Source organism: Phalacrocorax aristotelis, chromosome W (assembly GCF_949628215.1).
Source record: "Phalacrocorax aristotelis chromosome W, bGulAri2.1, whole genome shotgun sequence".
Lineage (NCBI taxonomy): Eukaryota > Metazoa > Chordata > Aves > Suliformes > Phalacrocoracidae > Phalacrocorax > Phalacrocorax aristotelis.
This window is the reverse complement of record NC_134310.1, coordinates 5,408,704-5,431,803: the sequence shown is the minus strand read 5'-3', so window position 1 is coordinate 5,431,803 and position 23,100 is coordinate 5,408,704. Positions and strand designations below refer to the sequence as shown.

The following is a 23,100-nucleotide window of genomic DNA, read 5'->3' as shown; positions in this document are numbered from 1 at the left end:
GCGGCATAGGCGATGACAGCGCCAGGCACGGGCTTTTCCCGGCAGCGGAGGAGCTGCCTTCGCTTCCTCCACTGTTCTGCTCAGCCTCCGGCAGCGGAACACGGGAGATCTGCGTTGCAAATGGGACCCCAGGCTTTCACCGCCTTCTGCTTCGGGGAAGCCTGGTCCTTCACCGAGACTGTCGCTTGCCTGCAGGCTTGGAGCCGCCCTCCGGAGCTGGGACAGCACCGGGCCTGGCTCAGGGGTGTTGGCAACCACGGCCCATCTGGACGCCAGACGGCGCAGGCAGCAGGCCGGGCTCTGCGCCTTTTGAAGCCGCTGTCCCACAGAAGGGAAAGACCAAAGAGCACCAAAGGGTCTAACCAAGACGTAACCCCCCCACGCCCGTGGCTTCTCAGCTGGGCCGCGGGCCTGGCTACGCTTGTGCCAAAGGCTGCGCTGCTACACCTAAACTAGCAGCAGGCATCTGCCTGCGCTACTGCAGCTCTTTGCCCAAAAGCTCGCCAAATGAGCTTGTTTCTTTGCAACCACATGTTCGGTTTTTAAAGGTGGCCTATTTTTAGAAGGAGCATAAGCACAGCCGAGGGAGAGCAACCTGCTACCTGGCTGTGGGCACCAGCAAAAAGGTTTTTGCCATCACTGCGTTACACAGAGCAACTGCTTCGGGCATTGCCCACGCCTCCCAACAAACAGGTTTGCAGTCAGGCCTTTCAGACAATCTTCCTTTAATACAAAGTCAATATATCTACATACACAGTGGTATGAAAACCACTTACTGTTTCAGTTTGAAATAACAGTGTGAAAGCAACAGCACTTTGCTCTCATACAAAGGAAAAAACCTGCCCCCCCCCAACTTGTCCAGTAAGATTTTGCTGCAACATACTTAGAAATTTGGGCAACTTTCACACAAATAAGAAGTAAAATCTTGAAGAAGCCTTTTGCTCGTTTCTTTTTTTTTTTCTTTTTTTTTCAGTTAAAGACAGGAAATAGATTGTTGTGGGGTCTTCGGGGTAGCATTTGATGGCCATGATTACCCCTTCTAGAAAAATAATAAAAAAGGAAAAGTCACAGGCAAGCAGTGTTCAGGGCAGTGCATCTTTTCCAAGACATGCTGTCCTCTGTGCACGTCTGCAAGAAAACTCCTTGTCACGTACCCTTGCAAGAGCATTAGATCTGCAACCCGCACACGGAGAGCCTCGGGCCGTTACCTACAACACACCCGGGACGTTAAAATCCCCCGTGCGCGCTGAGGCGAGCCACGGCGCCGGAATTGCTGTCTTGCTGTCTTCCGTCATCGTAAGACACCGGTATCGTTTAGTCTCCCACTTCACCCCGGCCCTGTTAAGAGCGGGCAACACAACAAGCAGGGAAGGGGCTGGAACTGCCATGTCTAGGCCTGCCTGCTAACCTCACACCCTTCCAGAGACACGTGATATGTCTGCGATTTAAAAGAATCCAAAATAAAAAGAAAAAAAATCCAGAAAGGACATTTTGTTCTTACATGAGCGAGTTAAACCTTTTAAATGGTAGAAAAGCAATATGTAGAAGTAGCAATTTGCACTGCATTTTTATATATCACAGCCATTACATGTAACATTTCTACAGTGAAAAAATAGACTGTCTTTGAACATAATATGAACAAATAAGCAAATTTTTCTTTTAAATTCATTGACTGATATTCTTTGTCTTTTTTTTTTAAAAAAGGAAAAAATACACTATTTAAAAAAAGGTAATGTCACTTGTTACAGTTACATCGATACTTTAAAGAAAGCCACTCACAGTATATGCCATTGAATGCCGCCTACTTGGTCTTTCCCAGTCATTCATACAGCTAGGGCATGCTTGTAGCTGTGCCCGTGGGCTCGGTGTGCCGTGGTACCGGGACAGTCCTGAGAGTAGCTCTGCATCGCTCCTGGAGAGCCGCTCTGGTCAGAGCCGAGGGGTCGGCAGCAAGAAGCAGTTGCCTACTGGATATCAATTTTTTAAGGGTGCTTGTCAGGCTCCTTTCAGAGAGATGCTCCTGGGCTCCTGCGGCAGCACCGGGCAGGGCGGCACAGCTGCTCGCAGCAGAAGCAGGGTTGTGCGAATGTGCAAAAGAATGGGACAAGGGCTGCCTTTCTTTACGGGGCGTCCCACCACCGCTCAAATGAATGCCTTTGTGGTAGCTGGATGTGCTGACAAGGGGGAACAGAACCAGCAGTCAGCGAACCCAGCCTGGGGGAGCTGCCACCTCTGCCTGGCCCACGGGTACGCAAGGGGAGTGGACCACACCACACAGTCAGGTCTGGGTTTTATAGCACTCTCTCTTTCTCTGTAATTTTAAATATCCTAAAAAATAAATTTTGGAATTAGAAGAAATGAGGAATGTTCCAAGTATTCAAAATGTGAGCTATAAAACCTCTCGTGTGGCAGGGACATTCAGTGAATGCTGTTGGTAAGGTGCCTGTAAGCCCAGGATCAGCCCAATGTTGATACTGAGGTTATTAAGACTCCAGCTAGAAGAACTCCTGACCCTAAGTTTGCCTAAGTGTTGAGATTTAGTTCCTTTTCGTATCTTTTACAGACCACCTTCAATTCTGCAAGTGACTTCCTTTAAAGACTGCCAACTATATTAGTAAATAAACTGAACTCTAATGATGTAACCAAAGTCGGTTTCCTTCCCTTCTCCAGCGGTAACGTTTCGCAAGGTGTGTTTTAGCTTTTGGATCTGTTTCATGATGTCCATACGTCCTCCACAGCGAACACCACTTGAGGTAACAAGAGCAGATCACCACTTAAAGCAGTCCTTCAGCAATCTCCTGAGCTGCCTCTTCACAGTCCAGGTTACAACATGGAGTTACTGAAGGGGTGTTCCTTTCAATCCTTCCCCCTGCTCCCCAATGCATTGTCCAGATGAAAAGGTACTTCTTCTGATTCAGTTTTGTAAGTTCAAGCGCTCCTCCTGGGTCAAAAGAGGCCTTCCAGGACTTAAGTGGTTGGTAGAGTCTGCACAACGGATGGCTTTTTATGTTGCATAGTGATCAAAACTTCCCAGATACTCCAGAGCTGCCTGGTAACAGAACTGGTATTCATCCTGCGAACAGTAAAGAGAACCAGCTTCAGAGGGTTGAAACAGCTCTTCAGGAACCCTGCCCTGCTTCCCAGCCAGCACATGCTTGGGCAGGAATACGCAGAGACTCTTTTATTCTCAAAGAGCTGTGAACTACCGGGAAAGGAAGTCCCTTCCCTTTATTGTCTGTGCATCTCACAGATCCCAGTGAGCCCCCCACTAACCCTTCTGGCTCCGCAGCCAGCCTGGGCTGTGTTTAGAGGCAGGTGAATCCCCCTTAGGTCGGAGGCAGGGCTGAGTTAGAACAGGGCTGGCAGACTGGGATGAAATCTTTAAGAGACTTTATAACAATGGGAATTTTTTTTTATTAGCTAAGTAAAATCAGCAGCACAGCCTGGGCTTGCTTACTCTTCAGGGAAGGTTTTGCTAGTGGTTCAAAAGGCAAAAGGCCCGCTCTGCTCAGCCACAGCAGCTGAGGGACTGGTGTGCAGCCGTGGTGCTTTGCTACTCAGTCCTCTACGCTGCGGCAGAGGCTGGGTTCCCCGCTCCCCCTTACCTCTGTTTGCACCATAGCAGGTCGTTGTGTTCGCAGCATCTTTACTGTCTGGAAAATATCTACAACCCCCTCATAGCGCATTCTTTCCAGGACAATACTCAAGGTGATAAACACGCCGGTCCTGCCCACGCCAGCACTGCAGGGATGGGAGAAAAGAAGGAAGCGTACGTTACAGCGTTCAGCCGCTTTCCGAAATGCTGAGGTTACGGGCTGGTTGAGCTAACAGCCGTGTCTTACGAACACGAACACGTTAGAACTGGAGAGCCTCAGTCAGTCCTCCTGGAGGGAGGAGATAGTAAAACTGCCACTGTGCGTGACCCAAACAAACGTATGCGAGACCGACATAAAAAAAACAAAATCAAAAGCTTTGGGTAGTGGTAAACAGCATTCAGTATGAAAATTATCACTAATATGTAACATTAGGCTTTTTAAATTAAATAAATTGAAGAATGCATTATCTTCTGCTGCCCAAGGGTAGGGAGGCGCAATTCTTGCTATCAGCAAACACAAACCAGCGGTGTTTGTGGTGCGGCGCTGGTATAAAACCACTTCCAATTCTGCAGGTCAAATACTAACACTGTGATTCCCATTTCCTTCAAAGCACCAGCATTTCATAGCTCTCCCCTAGATGTAAAGGGTCAAAGGCTTTGCGGGCAGTGACCGGGCCTGAAGGGAGAGGAGTTTGGTTGGCAGAAGCAAAAGGGTTTGGCGACCCCCTCCCAACAGATCTGCCTGCAAAGATGGGCGGGGGGAAGGAGGGCGATAGCTGCAGGATTTTAATCCCTTCTGCTCTTTTGCATCCTCAGATGAATTAGATGTTTCCATTCACCCATGCCTACCTGCAGTGAACAGAGATGGGGCCATCCTGGCCAAACTGTTCCTTCGTCTTATGTACCTGTCCGATGAAATCGATAAACCCTTCTCCTGATTTTGGCACGCCTTGTTCCGGCCAGTCAGTGAACTGGAACTGACGAACAGTTCGTGACTGACCGTCCTGGGGGAGAAAAGGGTCATATTTAAAACATCCTCTATTTGTGGTACTAAATACGAAAGGCAAGAAACCCCCATTTTTTTTTTGCTAGTTCATTAAGGGGCACAAAAAGTTGAGCCAACTTTGTGTTATAATCAAGTGAACGTATCTATTATAGATATCTAATGATGCAGCTGCTCATGTTGCAGTTGACATTTCTGGAGTCAGCTTGTCAGCAGAGATCTATACGCCTGGCAGGTGTGCTGAAAGCTCTGACCACTGCAAACACTGCACAGATGGAGTCTTCAGCAAAGGAACATTCAAGGTGAGGTTATGGCCTCTCTATCAATCTTGAGGAAGAGCTGCTGTAGTGTCAGAATTACCGCTGACAGGAAGATAAATCTTGTTCTACCAGGGCTGATGAGGCATCCTCCTTCTCAACCTTGCAAATAGAATTATCAGGTTCTACAATACTGGCAACCTCAAAAGCAGAGGACTCTACTTTGAGTGTGAGGGCTACATTTGCCAAACAAATTCTAGAAGGTACCGAAACGTTCCTTTGGAGGAGAAATCTGACATTGAATCTAAGATTATTTGAGTGAATGTCCCTTTATATGGTATATATGAGTATATACAGTATATATGAGAAAGGGTGGTTCCTCAAAGCCAGAGGAGAGGTGTACATTTTCTGTAGGGTGCGGAGTATCCTTTGCAAGTCTGGCTTTTTATTAGCTGGCTAGGGAGGTGCTATTTTCTGCTTTCATCTCCAATAAGCTCCAAGTAAAACCAAAAGCTTGGTACATCTCTAACAAAGTGACTTGCTACTGTGATTTGCGAGCAGAGGTTCGAAAACTACTTTCGATTTGTAAGAAGATATATTCGAGTACAGCCTGTGTTTGTGTGTTCTGTTCCTCATCACAACTCAGCTCTCCTCCACTGATGATCATCCCAGACTTCCACAGAGAAAGTGTTTACACCTCAGACTTTCTTACAGGACCCAAAACATGCTGAACGCCCTTTTTTTGTTATGTAAGCCACCTTCCCCATTGCATGGGGGTGACTCGCTCCAGCCCAGCCCCAGCCAGAACCCTCGCAGCACAGACTGCACATCATCCAGCACTTACCCTGGCATCGGTGACCTTGAACTCTCGCAGGATGTACTGAGGCATGTTGTACTCAGCCATGGGATCTACTACAAAGTACTGGTACCGGGCAGAGCGCTCCGCTGGCCAGTACTGATGGCACTTTTCCTGCCAAGGAGAAAGGGGGTCTCTGTTAGCCCTTGTGCTGCAAAGCTTCCCCTCCTGTGCTCGTCCTCAGCGCGCACTTACCCGCCCCATCTCGCGAAGCTTAGTCAACATCACGACAATGGTGGAGTTGTTCTCCCACAGCATCCGCCAGAAATCTTCAGTGGTCTCTGCCAGCGGCCCTTGAGTAGCAATGTACGCCTTCTGTTGTCTGAAACAGAGCACAAACCTGCGGGGTGGGTCAAGGGGGTGTGGAGAATTGCTTGGGCAGAAGCTTTGGGAAATGTGTACAAAGGCCAACGGGTCAGAGAACAAACGGAAACGCTGGGGAAGAACTAGAACAGCACAAGGTCTAAAGGGGCAGGAGGTGACTTTGCTGCTAATGGCCAATAAAAATATTAAAAAGCCAGTGGTGAAGCTTTCTCTAAATACCTTTTCCAAGGGGTAAATCCAGGTTACTCTAGCACGATGCCCTGTATGGAAGAAGGTGTAACAAACTGCATGCCCGATTCTTGGAAGCAGAAGCCGTGTATTCTGGGCCTGAGTAGCACCAAGAATTCAACTGCCAGGCATGGAGATCATAGAATGGTTTGGGTTGGAAGGGACCTTTAGAGGCCATCTAGTCCATCCCCCCTGCAGTGAGCAGGGACGTCTTCAGCTAGATCAGGTTGCTCAGAGCCCCGTCCAGCCTGACCTGGAATGTTTCCAGGGACGGGATGCCCCAGCCCCAGTGCCACAGCCAGGGCCATTACTGCTGCCTGCACCTGGAGTTGAGAAAATGTGCACAGGGGGTTGCTTTGTTCCCTCCGTCAGGGCTCAGCTTTAGCTGGCCAGGCTCCGAGCACACCGGTGGAGGGCTGCAGCTCCCAAGGCTGGAGCACACGGCATGCATTGCCTGTAGGAAGCTAGCCGAATTGCAACATCCCCAAATCACAAAAGTAATAAAAAGGCTAATCTGTTTTTAGAAACCTCCCAACAGCAAAATCCACCCCCTCACTGACACTCTATGTTTAGGACCTGCAGCTGGAGAGTGTTTTGGTTTGATTTAGAGGATAAGTAATTTTAAGACCACAGAGAATAAAGCTTATCAGAAGTCTGTATTTGCGTCTATGTGTGGGTTGCCAGCCATCAGCAAGAGGGCATTTCGCTCTAGCGCTGCACCACTGTGTGCGCTAGAGCCAGGTGAGGGGACAGAATGACAGACTACCTCTGTTAAGGCCTAGTCCCTCCCTTAGCACTGCTGCATCCTCAGCCTTGTACACAAACTCCCTGACCGCAGTGGGGCAGCGAGGTGCTGTTTACCTGTAGCCATCGATAAAGCTGGCATTGATGTAGTCTGACCCCTCCACTCCTCTGATGGGCTGAAGGCAGACCCGCGTGGTCTCATATGGCATGATGTTGACAAGGCGATTCTTGAATTTGTTGCATGGGAGGTTGGCGCTGATGAACCTGGAGGTGTGGGCTTTGGAGTTGGCCAGTCGCTGAAGGCAAAAGCAGAGTCATAACCAGTTGTTCAGCTTTTTTTTTTGTTTGTTTGAGCCCTGTGCCAGCCCACTTAACTTACCCTCCGTGTCCCGCCACATTGTTCTGCCTTGTGTGCCTTCCTTTTTTTGTTTTGGGGGTGGGGACAGAGTCTGAGACCTTTCCCCCAGCAAAACTTTCAAAGGGGGGGAAAAAAATTGCTTAAAAACCCACTCTAAAGAGTGAGTAAATTCAATCTGGATTTCAAATGACCAGACAAGCCTCCTGCAGCAGCAGGTAGGTCTCCCCAGGGAACTGCAGTACCATAAGTCAGAAACGTAATTACTTCTCTAACATGGAACCAGAAAGTTCCCGTCAGCCTTATAAAGGCTCCCTGCCTGCTACGCATTAGTGCCAGCAGAACAAAGCGCCTGTGAGGAATACAGAGCCTTCCCCAGTGACTACTATCCCCATTCAAGCATCTGCCATCACCTTGAACTCCAGCTCCATGCCCGTCACGTGCTCTCCGACTTCAATCTGTGCCAGTTTCTGAATGTAGGTGTAAAGATTCCTGGCTGGGACCTCTGTGTTGCCGCAAGCAACAGCCTCAAGCAAGGCATCGTGTATAAAGCTGTACTGGTCTTCTGTCTGTACCATGTAGTTGCGCTGTGACCTCATGAGGGTGACGTGCCCGTAAATGTCCACTGTCTTCTCATGTTTTATCCTCTCTAGCATGGCGTCGATCACAATGAAGCAGCCGGTCCGTCCAACGCCCGCACTGGAAAGAAAAGGGAAAAAATAAAGCGATGGACTATTCTGCCACTGAAGAAAGATAGTCCAAAAGGCCACCCGCAAGTGAGGATGTTTCCACTGCCACAAGGAGCATGAACACAGGGTAGAAACAGATGCACAAGGCACAGAGTGAACTGCTAATGCACTCGGTGACTGGGAAGGAACGAAGGCCTTACGAACACAGCTGTTGATGGACCAAGGCAAAGGAAAGCCTGGCAAATGAGCCAAATATGTGGGTCCAGCCATTTACTTGAACTTTGTTGTATTCAAGGACCTTGCCTAATGGAACCGGTGCTGGCGAGTGCTGTTGCCCACTCACCTCAGTGTGTGGCTCAATTGTTTTGGAGCATTTTGGACAGTTCTACAGCGCGCAGGGGAGGACAGTGATGACAGCAAAGTCACTGGTGCTGTAGTGTGTGAGCACAGTGCTGCACTGGGGCTGGTAAAGCCTGCACTGGAAGCTAAAAAGCTGTTTATCTGAGCCCCACCTGGGCCAGTGCTGCCACAATGTCAGGGGGAGGCTTCTGGATCAGAGCCAGCGGATGGAAAGGTCCCCTCATCTTCTGTGCCCATCTGCACGCACGAATATTCAGGCTTAGCCCCAAAGAGTTTACAACATGCAGAGGTTTGCTTCAAGTCTCAGCTCAGTTTAGCAAAAACTTTCACAACTAAGTCTGGTCTTATGTCACCCGAGGACAGGACAGAGATGAAAAGTTGCCTCTGGTGATGTGCCGATTGCCCCTCCGTACTGGTCTGCCCCGTTTCTCCTGCCTCTTCAACTGTGCCACCCTGATCCCTTCCTGACACAGCTGGTGAGGGAGACACCCAGGGAAGGCACCCGCTGGACCACAGACAGAGAAGACCTGTGGGTGATGCGATGGCTGGAGGCTGTCCTGGGCACAGCGATCATGAAATGATAGAGTTTTTGATTCTCAGAGAAGTAAGGAGGGGGGCCAGCAGAACTGCCACCTTGGCCTTCTGGAGGGCAGACTTTGGCCTGTTTAGGAGACAGATCGACAGTCCCTGGGAGGCAGCCCTGAAGGGCAAAGGAGTCCAGGAAGGCTGGACATTCTTCAAGGAGGAAGTCTTAAAGGCACAAGAGCAGGCTGTCCCCGTGTACCGAAAGAGAAGGTGATGAGGAAGAAGACCAGCCTGGCTGAACAGAGCACTGGCTGGAACTCAGGGAAAAAAAAAAAAGGAGAGTTTGTGACCTTTGGAAGAAGGGGCAGGCAAGTCAGGAGGACTACAAAGGTGTAGTGATGTTATGCAGGGAGAAAATTAGAAGGGCCAAAGCTCAGCTAGAGCTTAAGCTGGCTACTGCCATAGAAGACAATAAAAAAATACTTCTATAAATACATTAGCAGCAAAAGGAGGGCTAAGGAGAATCTCCAGCCTTTATTAGGTGCGGGAAGAAACATAGTGACAAAGGATGAGGAAAAGGCTGAGGTACTTAATGCCGCCTTTGTCTCAGTCTTTAATAGTAAGACCAGTACTTCTCTGGGTACCCAGCCCCCTGAGCTGGAAGACAGGGACAGGGAGCAGAATGGAGCCCCCATAATACAAGGGGAAATGCTGAGTGACCTGCTACAGCACCTAGATGCACATGAGTCTAGGGGGCTGGATGAGATACACCCAAGAGTACTGAAGGAACGGGTGGATGTGCTCGCCAAGCCACTTTCCATCCTTTATCAGCAGTCCTGGCTAACCGGGGAGGTCCCAGTTGACCGGAGATTAGCAGATGTGACACCCATCTACAAGAAGGGCCCGAAGGAGGATCCGGGAACTACAGGCCTGTCAGCCTGACCTTGGTACCAGGGAAGGTTGTGGAGCAGATTGTCTTGAATGCCATCACGTGGCACATACAGGATAACCAAGTGATAAGGCACAGCCAGCATGGGTTTAGGAAAGGCAGGTCCTGCTTGACTAACCTGATCTCCTTCTATGACAAGGTGACCCGCTTAGTAGATGAGGGAAAGCCTGTGGATGTTGTGTCTGCCTAGATTCTGGTAAAGCCTTTGACACCATTTCCCACAGCATTCTTGTGGAAAAACTGGCTGCTCATGGCTTGGACAGGAGTGCTCTTTGTTGGGTGAAAATCTGGCTGGCTGAGCCCAGAGAGTTGTGGTGAGTGGAGGTAAATCCGGTAGGTGGCTGGTCACAAGTGGTGTTCCCAGGGCTCAGTGCTGGGGCTGGTTCTGTTTAATATTGTTATCACTGATCTGGATGAGGGGATCAGGTGCACCCTCAGTAAGTTTGCAGATGACACCAAATTGGGCAGGAGTGTCAATCTGCTCGAGGGCAGGAAGGCTCTGCAGAGGGACCTGGACAGGCTGGATCAATGGGCTGAGGCCAATTATGTGAGGTTTAACAAGGCAGAGTGCCAGGTGCTGCACTTGGGTCACACCAACCCCAGGCAACGCTGCAGGCCTGGGGCAGAGGGGCTGGAAAGAGCCTGGCGGAGAAGGCCCTGGGGGTGCTGGCTGACAGCCGGCTGAGCATGAGCCAGCAGTGCCCAGGTGGCCAAGGAGGCCACCAGCCCCCGGGCTTGTGTCAGCACTGGTGTGGCCAGCAGGAGCCGGGCAGGGATGGGGCCCCTGTGCTCGGCCCTGGTAAGGCCCCACCTCGAATGCTGGGCTCAGGTTTGGGCCCCTCGGGACAAGACGACCCTTGAGGTGCTGGAGCGTGTCCAGAGAAGGGCAGCGGGGCTGGGGCAGGGTCTGGAGCACAAGTGTGCTGGGGAGTGGCTGAGGGAGCTGGGGGGGTTTAGCCTGGAGAAGAGGGGGCTGAGGGGAGACCTTATTGCTCTCTGCAACTGCCTGAGAGGGGCTGGAGTGAGGGGGGGGTTTGGTCTCTTCTCCCAAATAACAAGTGATAGGATGAGAGGAAACAGCCTCAAGCTGCGTCAGGGGAGGTTTAGGTTGGATATTAGGAAATATTACTTCACTGAAAGGGCTGTCAGGGATTGGGACAGGCTGCCCAGGGAAGCGGCTGAATCACCATCCCTGGAGGTATTTAGAAGACGTTTGGATGTCGTTTAGTGGTGAGCTGGCAGCGTTAGGTTTACGGTTGGACTCTATGATCTTAAAGGTCTTTTCTAACCTATATTCTGTGTATTCTGTGTCTGTGTATCCCCAGGACAAGACCTCTCCTGGCAGAGACAATATTATGACAATTCTAGGCAGGGGGGTCTAGACTGGAACAAAAGGCTGGCATGACCTAAGGGCTTAAAAAGCATGTTTAATCACTCAGATCTTCCAGCAGCTGAGAAACTATTGATGTTGTAATAAGTAACATGCGTCACCTCTTTTCCTAAATGTTTTTGTGCATCAAGGTAACACCAAACTTGCGTGTAACGGCATTTGTGAATCAGCAGGGGTCTGTGGGTCTATGCATTTGCCACTGCTAATAAAGGGTTTCCTTTTACTATTCCAGTGCAGTCCCTTTTTTCACAAAGCCCCCTTGATCTCTTTTAATTAGACTGCCTAACACCTGAACCAAGCAGGTGACTGGAGCTTTGGCACGAATTTAGCAGCTGATCTGGGAGCCGGTTCCTGCACGTTGTGAGCTGACAGCTCTCTCTATTCATTTTCTGAGAGGTGCACGATAATTGCCATCTGCAAGGTTAGTGATAAGTTGCCCACTTACAAAGACTGTTTAAATGGCATCTTCTAGGAGAGGCAGGATTAGCTTCCCCCAGCAGCCTGTAAAATTCAGATGTCTTTCCTCAGTGCCGAGGGACCTGCAGGCTCCTCCACTCCCTCCGGAGGAACACAGGCATTTATCTAAGTTGAGGCTGCAAGCAAGTTGGGTTGTAAACTGAATTAGGGAACGCTACCTGCCCAGAGGGGCCTTCAGTTTGTCAATATCAGAATGGCTGCAGCAATCAAAAACCCCCTCTTTCAATCACTGTCAGCTCTCCTTCTGACAGCAGAGGCAACTCTGCCGCCCAAACACCCAATGCAGCAACACCAAGCAGCTTCCTAGGTCACACTCATTCCTCCTCTTTTCTTGCTGTGACAAGAAACAACCCCTACACACCGGACCAGACACCAGTACAGCACAGGGCGCTTCCCATTGCTAACAGGTCTGAATGATTTGGTGCAAACTAAAGGACTCATCATCTCAGGAAATTCTGCGCTCAATGGAAATGCAAGTATCCTCCTCAGATGCTGGCTGAGAATCCACTTTAGAGGACAGCTCTCGCCTGCTGGGTACTCGCTTGGAGACTGTACGCGTCTCCTAGGTGCAAATGAACAACCTTCTGAACTTCTGCCTCGCTGGCAGGTGGCCCCACGCAAGAGTTAGGTGAAGGAAATCAGTACCTGCAGTGCACCACAATAGGACCAGCATCAGGGGGGTTGCAGGTTTTCACCCGTCTCAGAAAAGCCAGGAATGGCGTGGGGTACTCGGGTACACCGTGGTCAGGCCACGCTGTGAACTGGAACTGGCGGACCTCCCGCTTCTCACTGGAGCCATTCTGCGAAGACAAAAGAGCACCAAGTACAACGTGAGGTACCAGCACACTGCCATACCCTGCCTGTACCATAGTCCATCCCTGGGGAAAAACAGGAGCAGGAGAAAGCTTACCTTATGAAGGGAGAACGTTCGAACGCAGAATGTGGCCAATTCAATGGTATCGAGTAACGTCACTTGAATCATTCCATAGGTGTCTGTACCACGGCCTGGCCAGTACTGGTCACACTTTATCTGGAAGACAGGAGGCATTGCTCAATGCTGGAACAAACCCTACGCTGCAGGGGAAGCTCATTCCAGAACTGCCCTGATGTTGTTACAGGTGAAGCTGGCCAGGTCGCAAAGGGGAGGGAAGGGGCAAGAAATGTCTTTCCAGAGCACCACGACAGGGGCAGCCACATGAAAAACTCCTACTGACTAAGCACAGGCTTTGATGCACCACATCAATCATGTAGACAATAGACTGGAATGATCCTGAAGATTAGAGTGAATGTACTGGGGCTTGTTAAACAAGAGAGCTGAATGTGAAACTTGCCACATGATTAACTCCGAGACAGACCTACAAAGCATGCAATGGGATTGAGTGTCCTCTTCTCTTGGAGCTGCAAAGGAGGCTGCAGCTTTCCAGGGTGAATGGTTTGTTTTTTCAAAAAGCAATGAATCACTGAACTTTCAGGGTGCTGGCAAAGCAGGCAGAAATTCCCCACTGACACAGATGTGGGCTGCAGATCAAAGGGATTTGCTGTTCCCCAACTCTACCCTCCAATCCCCCAGGATTATGACTAACTAGTCATCCCTCTCATGCATCTTACCCGTGATTTCTCCTCCAGCTTAGTCATCATAACAATAGTAGCTGAACGCTGCTCCCACACCATCCTCCAGAAGTCTCCAAAGGTCTCTGGCAGAGGTCCCTGCGTGGCAATGTAGGCATTCTGCTTCCGGTAGCCATCAATGTAGTTGGCGTTGATGTAATCACTGCCCACAATTCCTGTATTAAATCAACAAAAGCAAGTTAGTGGACTGTGCAGGGCTTTATATAGTTTGAAGCATGAGGAGATCTTTGCAGGAATGTTGGTAGAGATAATTCCCCTGCAAAACACCAGAGCCTTCACGGCTTGGTGGGCTAGAATCACAGCTGGAAGTAACAGGCTCTTTGCTAGTTCTTCCCAGCTAAAGCTCCTGCCTCCAAGGTCTGCATTGCAGGGAGACAAACAACTTCTTGCAAAATATATTAAAGAGACTGAATATCAAGCCTTGAAACCATAGTCTTCTTACTGGTGTTGCCAGTAGGAGGAAAAAGTCCTGGCCTAGGGCTCTTGCTTCGCTGGTCTCAAACAGGACAAATCCAAGTCCTTGTCCCAGAACGTCCAGAGTCTGGGCAGCAAATGCACCTGGTTGATGCGCTACACAGACCATAGTCTAATCCCAGGCAGGGAGCTACAGCTGGACAAAGTAAGGAATAAAACCAGGCTTGATTCAGCCAGTAAAAGCATCGAAATTACAGGCTTTGACTTGCTTTAAATTGTCCACTGTTGTTTTTAGGAGTGGGGTTCTTTTTCTGTTCTCATGAGTTACAGGCTATTGAGTTACAGCTGAGGGGTTTGATATGAGTGGCAGGAGGTACTGCCAGAGCGAAGAGAGTGATTGGGACATGGCAGGAGAAAACTGCTCTGAAGTTAAAATGGACACTGGCAAGCACTGCCGTTTAGGTTCAGCTTTAGAGGCTCTGAGATTGGCAACGGAGGATTGGCACTCTTTGGCAGTTTGGCCCATTCCTACTTACAGCAGAGCGGCTGGCAAGGTTGGCAGGTTTTGCTAACCTATGATTAACTTGGTACAGAACGCTTAACTCCTGTCTCGAGGGGAGCCAAGGGTGAGGAGCAGTACCAATATGAAATTGGGTTGCTAGTCCTCATCCTGCTGTAGCAATAGACATTGCCGCTTCTGCTGGCAAGGTGCAATCCACGCTGAATTGCCTGCCAGTCCTCAAGGGTACTTGGTAATTTCAGCTGCTGGTAGAAATGGCTTTTGATTAAATTTCTGGAGGGTTCCCTGCCCCCATTCCTTCCCAATCTGAAATTTCAGGAGGGAAGGCGGTTATGCAGCAGCAGGAGGAACGTGATCAAGGCTGAGCTTCCAGAATTAATCTCCTCTCCAGCCCCCTCGGGTCCACTCTGTAATTTAAAATGGTGGCCATGAACCCCTGCAGTGTTTCGGTGCGTGACAGGCCCAGTTACAGGGAAGTCACGGAATTAAAATCACTACTTCTTCCTGACCAAGCAGACAGTGACAATCTGCAGCCTTGACAAATCCAGATTTAAAACAAAGAGAAAGCAACAACTAATTCCTCCAACTCCTTTCACCTTCCAGCCCTCAGCGTAAAATACAGCCTGGTAGGAAGGAACACACCAGCCAAGACATATTAGAACCTCTCAGATGCTTGAAAGTTAAACCTTGGCCCATCACACTTGCACCATCGGTCCCTCACGATGCCACCTGGGCAGAGTTAGGGCTGCTGCCTGTGTCCAGCCCCGTGCTTCTGCTTTCCTAAGAGCCGAGACCCAAAGCGTCCTTCATTCCTACACTTGTGTTCTTCTCCTTTTCCCTTGAATGACAAGGCAACTTTCAGAAGACTTTGCTTTCCTTGGCTCATACAATATTAATCTCAGAAGAAAACCAAGCCAGAACACAGTCATCTTCACAATGAGAAATGTTGCAAATCCTCTAATGGCAGACAAGACCAATCCAGATTTGTGCGGCTTTTTGGCAAATCACCATGTTCTGCTGTTACCCCAGGAACGGTTCTTCCGCTTCCCCACGTCCCTCAGATTTACCTCAGCAGAGGGGGATTATTCTCACAATTCCCTTGTCACGAAGGCTTCTGAATTAACCTTTACATTCACCGGGGGGTTATTAGGACATCCCATATCCTCTCTGCTCAGATGATCAGCTCTTGGCAATGCAAGACTGGCCTTAAATGCTTTATCTGTTCAGCACAGCCACATACAACCAGAGACGTCAAAAGTCGAATATTATCTCAGCAGCAGCAACCAAAGCAGATGCCCTGTTAAACTCCATCTCCTCTCCACCAAAACCCCATCTTATCCTAGCGTGCACCAGAGCAACTCTTGTCAAGAGCCAAAAGTTGTGAAATTTAATGTAAATTCTCTGACTGCACCATCGCTCATGTAAGCAGCTCAGGAAACAATTTAAAACCTACCAGGCTAACACTAACCACTTCTTATTCTTAGCCTTTTACGGGCCAGGACTGCAGCAAGAGCTGCAACAAATGCAGCAGCCACATCTTCGCTACGCTGCTGACACTCACACTTGTTCAATTAGTCCTGTGCTTAGTTCTCATTCATCCGCCATACAGATACACTCCTCATTCATCGCCACCCGCTGCCCCATTCCTGCGCTCTAAAGCATGATGTGGTCTGAATTCTTCCTGTTAGTCAGCAAGGGATCTCCAAGTAAAGGGAAGACAGGTTCTTGATAAACCAGCCCTTGAAATGAGAGATTGCAGCTCCAGGGAATATGTCAGTCATCAGAACTTAACAAATGCGTGGTTTACGGAGGTATCTCCTGCTTGCTAAACTCCCAGGGAGATGCTAAGAGAAGAATATAAATAGAGGGTAACAGGGAAGGGAGAAGAGCATGTGCAATATGTTTCCCAGCAGCAACTTCAGCCTGGTGCTAACAGGTAGGAGTGGAGATGCTACAGTACCTTCGATGGGCAGCAGGATGACACGCGAGTGGTCGTAGGCAATCACGTTTGCATAGCGGTTTTTGGGCTTGTTCACTTCAAGGTTGGAGTGCTCCCAGGTGAACTGCTGGCCAGGGTCAATGGACTGGGGGGATTGGGAAAGAAAAGGGAAGAGTCAGAGACGGGAAAAGCAGCTAATCAAGCTCTGAATACCGTGTTCCACGTGGGACAGATCATGGCTCTGAAGATGTAGCTGAGGAATGCAGCATTCACCATCTGCTTCCCTCAAGAACTGATCTTTGCTGTAGAAAAACCCCAGCCCGGTGGCAGTGCGTGCTCATGTCCCGTCTCCCTTGGCCCCAAGAGCACCCAGAGCAATACCTGAGACAATTCCCCCCCCGGCACGATGCAGTGCAACCCGGTGGCAAAAGCATCAGTGCAATTTCAGGCTGCAATACAGAGACCTTGGATCGTACTTCTGCCGAGGCTGCACTAGATTAGTTACAGCCCTGCGTTACTGACACTGATAAACGGCGGGCAATTGGGAGAGAACAACAGGAACAATCACATCAGGATGCATTTATGAAATGATGAAGAGGCCAAACCTGTGCATAGTTAAACTAAACAACAATTAAGTGGGCATAAATATACCAGTGTCTTGGTGAGTACTAATACCTAGAGAAGAAGATATTTAAGCTAGGACAAGGTTTATAACCACATGTGCAAGCAGGACATGAAACATCAGGGAAAAACCTTGCTGCCATAGGCAGCAGGAGGGGACAGAGCTGCTCCATGAAGAGCAGAGACAGCATGACTTGGGTCCATGAAAACTCAGTGCCGAAGGTCTCCCGGGTGCAAAGCAGGGAGCCAGCGCCACGGGAATCTGGCAGGGGCAGGCTCGGCAGGGCGGGAGGAACGCATCTCCCCGGAGAGAGAAGGGGTAAGGGCCCTGGCCCTAAGAAACTCAATCAACATGGCTTTTTCCTGGAAGGGATGAAGGAGTAAACAATGAAATGCACTGGAGAGAAAAAAATCCTCTCTGCCCATCCTGGTAATTTATGCCAGGTTTGGTGGTTGCTTTTTTTTTTTTCCTAAAGTCCAGCTGTCCCAGATATGGAAATTAGGTTAATTACGTTTACCTCTAAATCCTCAGCCAGAGAATTAAATAAAACAAGGGCTTAATTCCTTCATCATTTTGCAGAGCCCTAGGGGTTTGCCTCAACTGGAGGCTTGGCAGGAGCGTGCGGAGTTGTGTTTCCCGCTGTTGGCTCCCCCTCTCCCTGCCTGCCACTCCTGGCCGGTGGGGACAGGGTCCCGCACAGGCCTGCCTGGATTCACCCCTGTGAGCTCGCAGGGGTGGGCCCTCACCAGGCACCCGCTGCCCTCCCCTGCCTGTGCCACCCCCGGAGCCCCCCCAGGAACAGCTCAGCTCCGGTAGTCGTGGCAATGCTGGTACAAAACCACCCGACACAAACGTCCTCTTGCACTCTCGCTGAGGAGCATTTCTAACTAATGGGTATTTATACTGTTGTAACGTGTCTGTTTGCTCTCTATCCCTCTAATCTCGCCTTGCATTCATTTCATTAGCGATGTTTGTTTAGCTCTGGCTCTCCCACTAGAGGAGGTTGCGCTGGAATGAAGCCAGGGCACTTGGGATATTGCATTATGCAAATCAGCCTTTGAAATCTGGATAGAGCATATTAACAGGCTGCTGCTCCCCCCGCGCCCCAAGGTGGGGTGAAAGACCCCAGCAGAGCAAAAGTGCCTTCTTCAACGCGCAACCCCCCCTCCGTGGGTGCGGAGCCGCGAGTACGGAGCTGCTTCAGGCATACTGATGTTTGCAAGGCAGACCGGGGAGAAAGCGGAACCAGTCCTTTGTTCAGAGCGTATCCCCTCGCGCTCTGCCCGCAAACAGAACTAGGCAGTCTAGACTAGCTATTAGCCTAAAAATATCGGGGCATTTTATGTCTTTGAACAACAACAAAAAAATTCAGTCATATGTTCAATGTGCAGTGAAAGCAACCTGCATACCGACGGCCCTGGCAGCACCGGGCATTTGCACTGGGATTTAACCAGTGCTGATGCAGCCACAATAGCGTGAGCAGACTGGAGCAGGTTGGTGCAAGCATGCAGCCCTTCCCCGTCCGGCGACAAGGATGTCACGCTATGATGCTACGTAGCAGCAGCGGTAATGTGGGGGCTATGGTGGTCTTTGCCTTCCCCCCCCCAGTCCGCTTTGGGACTGACCTGACCTGCCAGCCTCGGCAAGGTGGGAATTTTACAGTCTGGGATAGTCATTTGAAATGCAAGTCCAGCAGCTGCAGCTGGTCGTCTGCAGGAGTCCATTTGAGTAATCAAAAATTAGCAGGAAGCAGAAAAAAAGAGCACAAAAACCCCTGACAAGACAAAAAAAATGCACAAATCACCCTGTTTTTTCAGCTTTAGCCCCGTGGCTGCTGGTCATGTCAGCTGTGGAGGACTTGCTGTTCATCTCGCCTAACTTCAGCGATCTAAAACTGGGTATCACGTTCCTTGGCTTGGTCCTCTCCATGTTCAGCAGCAAGACAGAGGCACCCCAAGGACACCCCACCCTACCAGTCTGGCATCTTCCAGAAATGCATCCTCCTCCACAAAGGGAGCTCGGATCCTGTCCAAGATGCCCACTCTTTGGACAGGAATGGCTCATGAACTGAGCTGCTTTTCTATGATCTGGAATTGAACCTAGCAAAGCACTGAGCAAGTATTTCATTTTAAATACATAAATAACTTTTTTATTTCAACTAACCAGATCCTTAAAATGAAGCTATGTTGATTTGGATGAGGGCCTGTCTGAATTTCCTTACTCCCTGGCTCTGCAAACCCATGCACAGCACTCACTCTTGCTCATACCTCATACTCTTGGGACAATTTCAGGTTATCATTAGCTTTGAGATGCTCTGTGTGTTCAGCCAGCTCGGAAACAGGGATTGGTGGGTGGCTGAGCATACCTAAAAGACAAGACAGCAGGAAAAGAATCTCATTTAATAATAACTAAAATTCACAACTGTTGCATATTTTATAAGAAAGAAGAAACAAGAAAAGAAAAAAAATTACTATGTAAGATCTGCAATGAAAGTAGGGAGGTTAGAAGAGAAGAATTCAGGGCTCGAAATTGTGTCCTTGGGAGTAAAAAATAAAAATCAAGGAAATTAAAAAAAAAAAACAGTAAAATGAGAGTGTTCCCGTGATGGCCCCATTTTCAATGTGTAAATCAGAGCAAAACAAAAAGGAAAATCCAAAGAGCAGATGCGTGTTAGCGATCCCAATAGTGGACTTAAAATGAGCAAACGCTGCCAGAGGAACCTACGCAGCAAATGTTACAGCACCCGCAATGATCATAAACAAACTCCAACACAAAAGAAGGGAAGGGGCAGGGATCCAGCCAACCATGGTGATGTGGGGCAGGGGAAAGGAATGCAGATGGGGGGAAGCAGGGGAGGCTTTTCAGTTGTCCTTTGCACAGCACTGGCTCTGTAAGCTTCTTGGTGAGCTCATGGATGCAGTGGTCTAACCTTCACCGCTCCAAGAGCGCAACCAGGTACGGAAATGTCGAGTACTGGCTTCTCTTCCCGCTCATGGCCGGTGGATAATGTTCCTTCTAGAGCACAGCCCGCAGGCGGCCAGCACTGCCCTGTCCTCGCCCTCCCTTTTCCACCTGCGGGGCAGGCTGTATCGACCCTGTCGCAGTCTCTGCTGGGGATGTCATTACCTTTGAGATGGAGAGGCAAAAAGATCCTCTTGCCCTTTCCCAGTCTGGGGGATGGGAAACAATTTGCTGGGGAGACCAATGCCTCACGACCCTGGTTTGCCTACTGCCCTTGCACCAACAGTTAGTTGTGCTCGTACTGAGGCAGACAGAACTGCCAGAGAGCTGACTCGATCTTCTTGGAGATGTGCTGGCAGTGGGAGGGCCACGCTGCATCAGACTGGCCAGACTGAAGGCACATCTCAGCCACGAACGGGGCTGCGCAGTGAAGGCAGACTCGGTTTTCAGTCTGAGGTGTGATTTGCACATCCTGCTCTGAGAAGGGCAGCTGGAGCTCTGGAAAGAGCAAGGATCCTTCCCGTCCTATAATCTCAAACAGCTATGCTACAAATTGAGGTGGAAAAGCGCTCCGTGCTTTGCTCATCTGCATTGGATCATGTTTTTCCAAAGGCTTCCCATGCTGCCTGCCAGCCGATCGCGCTACGAACGACAGCAGACAGGCAAGGACAGCAGCATGCTGCGAAGCCCTGGGCAGTGCCCCCAATGAGAAGGACAGGAGTGGAGAAGAGATGGAAGCCAGGGAGAATTTCGAGCCCCGTGGGTGTTGGTGTGTGACAAAGCAGCGGCGGTGGTAGCAGCATGGTCAGATACTCTGAAAATTCAGCACAGAGATGGCAAAGCAAGCATGACATCCTCAGTTTTACAGTGACTTCTAGAGAGATGCTGCCTCCCCCAGGCCTGGGGACAGGATGAGTCTGCCACAGAGCGGGCATTGGTGTCACCCCTCCAACAGGTGTCTCCTAAGCTAACTAGACGTCTATTTTCAACACAAAGAAGTCTGGCTGAAAATAGAAGCAGGGGGGAATAGACCAAAACAGCTCACAAAAAGAACCCCAAAGTATTCCAGAGGCTGCGCTGGCTCCATCCTACTCTGCTGAGGACCAGGGCAGAAGGTCCCTCCCAGCTCACGAAGGAGAAGCTCCTAGTTAAATCTTTTGCTGTCCTGTAGCCCACTGCGCCTGGAGAAGGATTTCTCCTTTGCTTCCCACCCTGGACTGGAAGGTGGCTGCTGTGCACCCCAGAACCACAGCAGTGGATTCAGATGAGGAGCGTCTGGAGGAACTGGGCCTCTGTCTGCCCGCACGGGACGGGAGGCCCACACTGGCTGAGACGTCAGAGATCAGAAACCAAACCAAGTTAACATTATAAACATTTTTCTCAATGTCTGTCCTTCTGCCTCTGAAAGTAAGGGCTGAACATACCTTGAGCTGTAGGGTAAGAGCAACTCAGAACAACTGGCAACTCAATAAACTGTCTCCAGATCTCTGCAGGTCACCCCCTCACTGACTTCTTCCCACCTGGGCTGGGAGGCAGCCAGGCAGCTCTCGGCCCAGCTGCCACCAGCTGACTCTGCGCAAAAACCTGGAGATTATTTGCTGAAGCATGCCGAGAAACGCAGTGCCGTAAACGAAATCCAAAATGATGAACACGTAAGTTAAAAGGAAAAAAATAACAATCAGAAAACCCAGTAATAATGAGCAAGCAAGAAAAAAACCCCCAGATTCTCTTTGGCTTAGAGGTCAGGGAGCAATACATGCCATTCCCTCTGAGCAAGAGGGTTGCATGGGAAAGGCCCACTGTGCCAATGTGGAATGAGAAGTCACATTCTCCTTGAAGGCACTTCCCAAGTTTCCTTCATAAAAACTCCAGGAAAAATCCTCAGCGTGACCAGCTCCTGAAAACCAGCTCTGCCTCTTTGCTGGGGAACATCCTGCCCTCAGCTCCACCCTGCTGCAAACAGACACTGGCTGAGAACACACAGGAACTTGCCTTGTTTTACTGCTCTCAAAGACAGAAGTCTCCTTGTCGGATCGATTTCTAGGGCTCTTTTATTATAAAGAAGACCGGAAAACTCTGCAGCGATAAACACTTTCCTGGTCAAAATGCCAAGTGCATCGGGGTTCCCATTAAGATCCAGGAAGAGTTTGATATTAAATGAGCCAGGAATGGTACTTCCCAGCAGTTCCAGCCCGCGCTGCCAGGTCAGCTGCAGCAGCTTCTTTTGTCTGCTTTAATTCAATAACTCTTAGTTAGACATGAAGGGAAACGGCTTGCAGGTTCCTCCGCTCAGCGGTCCCCTGGCTACCTGCAGGGCTGCCGCCCAGGCAGACCTCCCGCAGTGGCAAGGGTGGCAGAGGGAACGCTGCCGTGGGCTGAGGTTCATCTAGGGATCAGCGTGGCTTGAAAAAAAACCCATGCAAACCCCCACTGTTACAATAACGGGGTTGAGGGGAGGTGGCAGGAGGACTGGGACAGGAGTGTTCAGTACCAAAGAGACCAATATTTGCATTAAACTGTTCAGAAAAATGCTCCAGCCCAAGCAGCATCTGTGATTCTTCACATTTGTCAGCTAAAACCTCACATCTACTTCTCTGGCCAGCTTAAAAAAAAAAAAAAAAAGAAGAAATCAAACCCAAAACCCACCCAGCAAAGCTGGGATCTTGGCATCTAATGGGGATGAAGTCTTTTAGAGCCAGTCTCATCTAACGTTTCAATCACTTGAACCTCTCTAATCTTATCACAAAAGACTTGATTCTCTGTGCACCAGCCAACTCGCCAGAAACGTCACCCTAACATCTGTTCCACGGGCCAGAGCCCATTTATCCTTGCAAAATCACCACGGCTGGATGGCACTCTGCATGAAACCCAGGGGGTGTGGAAGAACATGGAGAGGCCTCTGGTCTTTGTGCTCCTGGAACAAGCTGATGCCAAGGAACAGACACCTGCCGCAGCTGGGAAACGGCCCTTTTCCTCGTCTGGCATGAGAAGGTGCCTGGGTGCCTCTCTCCAAAGAGTGAGGGGATCGTCAGCTGCAGCTCCGGTTTCCTCCTTCCCCATGTTACGAAGCAATGAGCACAAAACCACAGGCACGCACACATACAATGCTCACACGCCGGCGCACAAAGGTCGCTTTCTGCCTGTGGATAAGTATGAGGGACATTTAGCCAAGCTTCAGAATGAAACATCTTCGACAATGGGAAGAAAAGGAGGCCTTGAAACCCAGGTCTTTCTCCTGAGACAGCAAAAGAGACACAGGAGGA

The 23,100-nt window shown here is 49.8% G+C and overlaps 1 protein-coding gene across 5 annotated transcripts in view; it reads right to left on the bottom strand.

Moving 5' to 3' along the window:
* Positions 1-945: 945 nt before the first annotated feature.
* PTPRS (protein tyrosine phosphatase receptor type S) overlaps positions 946-23,100 on the bottom strand; it is a 171,622-nt gene continuing 149,467 nt past the window's right edge. For all 5 annotated transcript variants that reach the window (XM_075077583.1, XM_075077581.1, XM_075077584.1 and 2 more), the window contains 12 exons: positions 19,144-19,241; positions 16,276-16,399; positions 13,361-13,536; positions 12,663-12,782; positions 12,398-12,552; positions 7,776-8,061; positions 7,125-7,303; positions 5,907-6,033; positions 5,700-5,825; positions 4,445-4,599; positions 3,606-3,741; positions 946-3,073 (listed from right to left, as the gene is read on the bottom strand). In XM_075077583.1, coding sequence (XP_074933684.1) covers positions 3,005-3,073; positions 3,606-3,741; positions 4,445-4,599; positions 5,700-5,825; positions 5,907-6,033; positions 7,125-7,303; positions 7,776-8,061; positions 12,398-12,552; positions 12,663-12,782; positions 13,361-13,536; positions 16,276-16,399; positions 19,144-19,241 — 1,751 coding nt within the window. In that variant the 3' untranslated portion in view covers positions 946-3,004. The remainder of the gene's footprint in view (positions 3,074-3,605; positions 3,742-4,444; positions 4,600-5,699; positions 5,826-5,906; positions 6,034-7,124; positions 7,304-7,775; positions 8,062-12,397; positions 12,553-12,662; positions 12,783-13,360; positions 13,537-16,275; positions 16,400-19,143; positions 19,242-23,100) is intronic.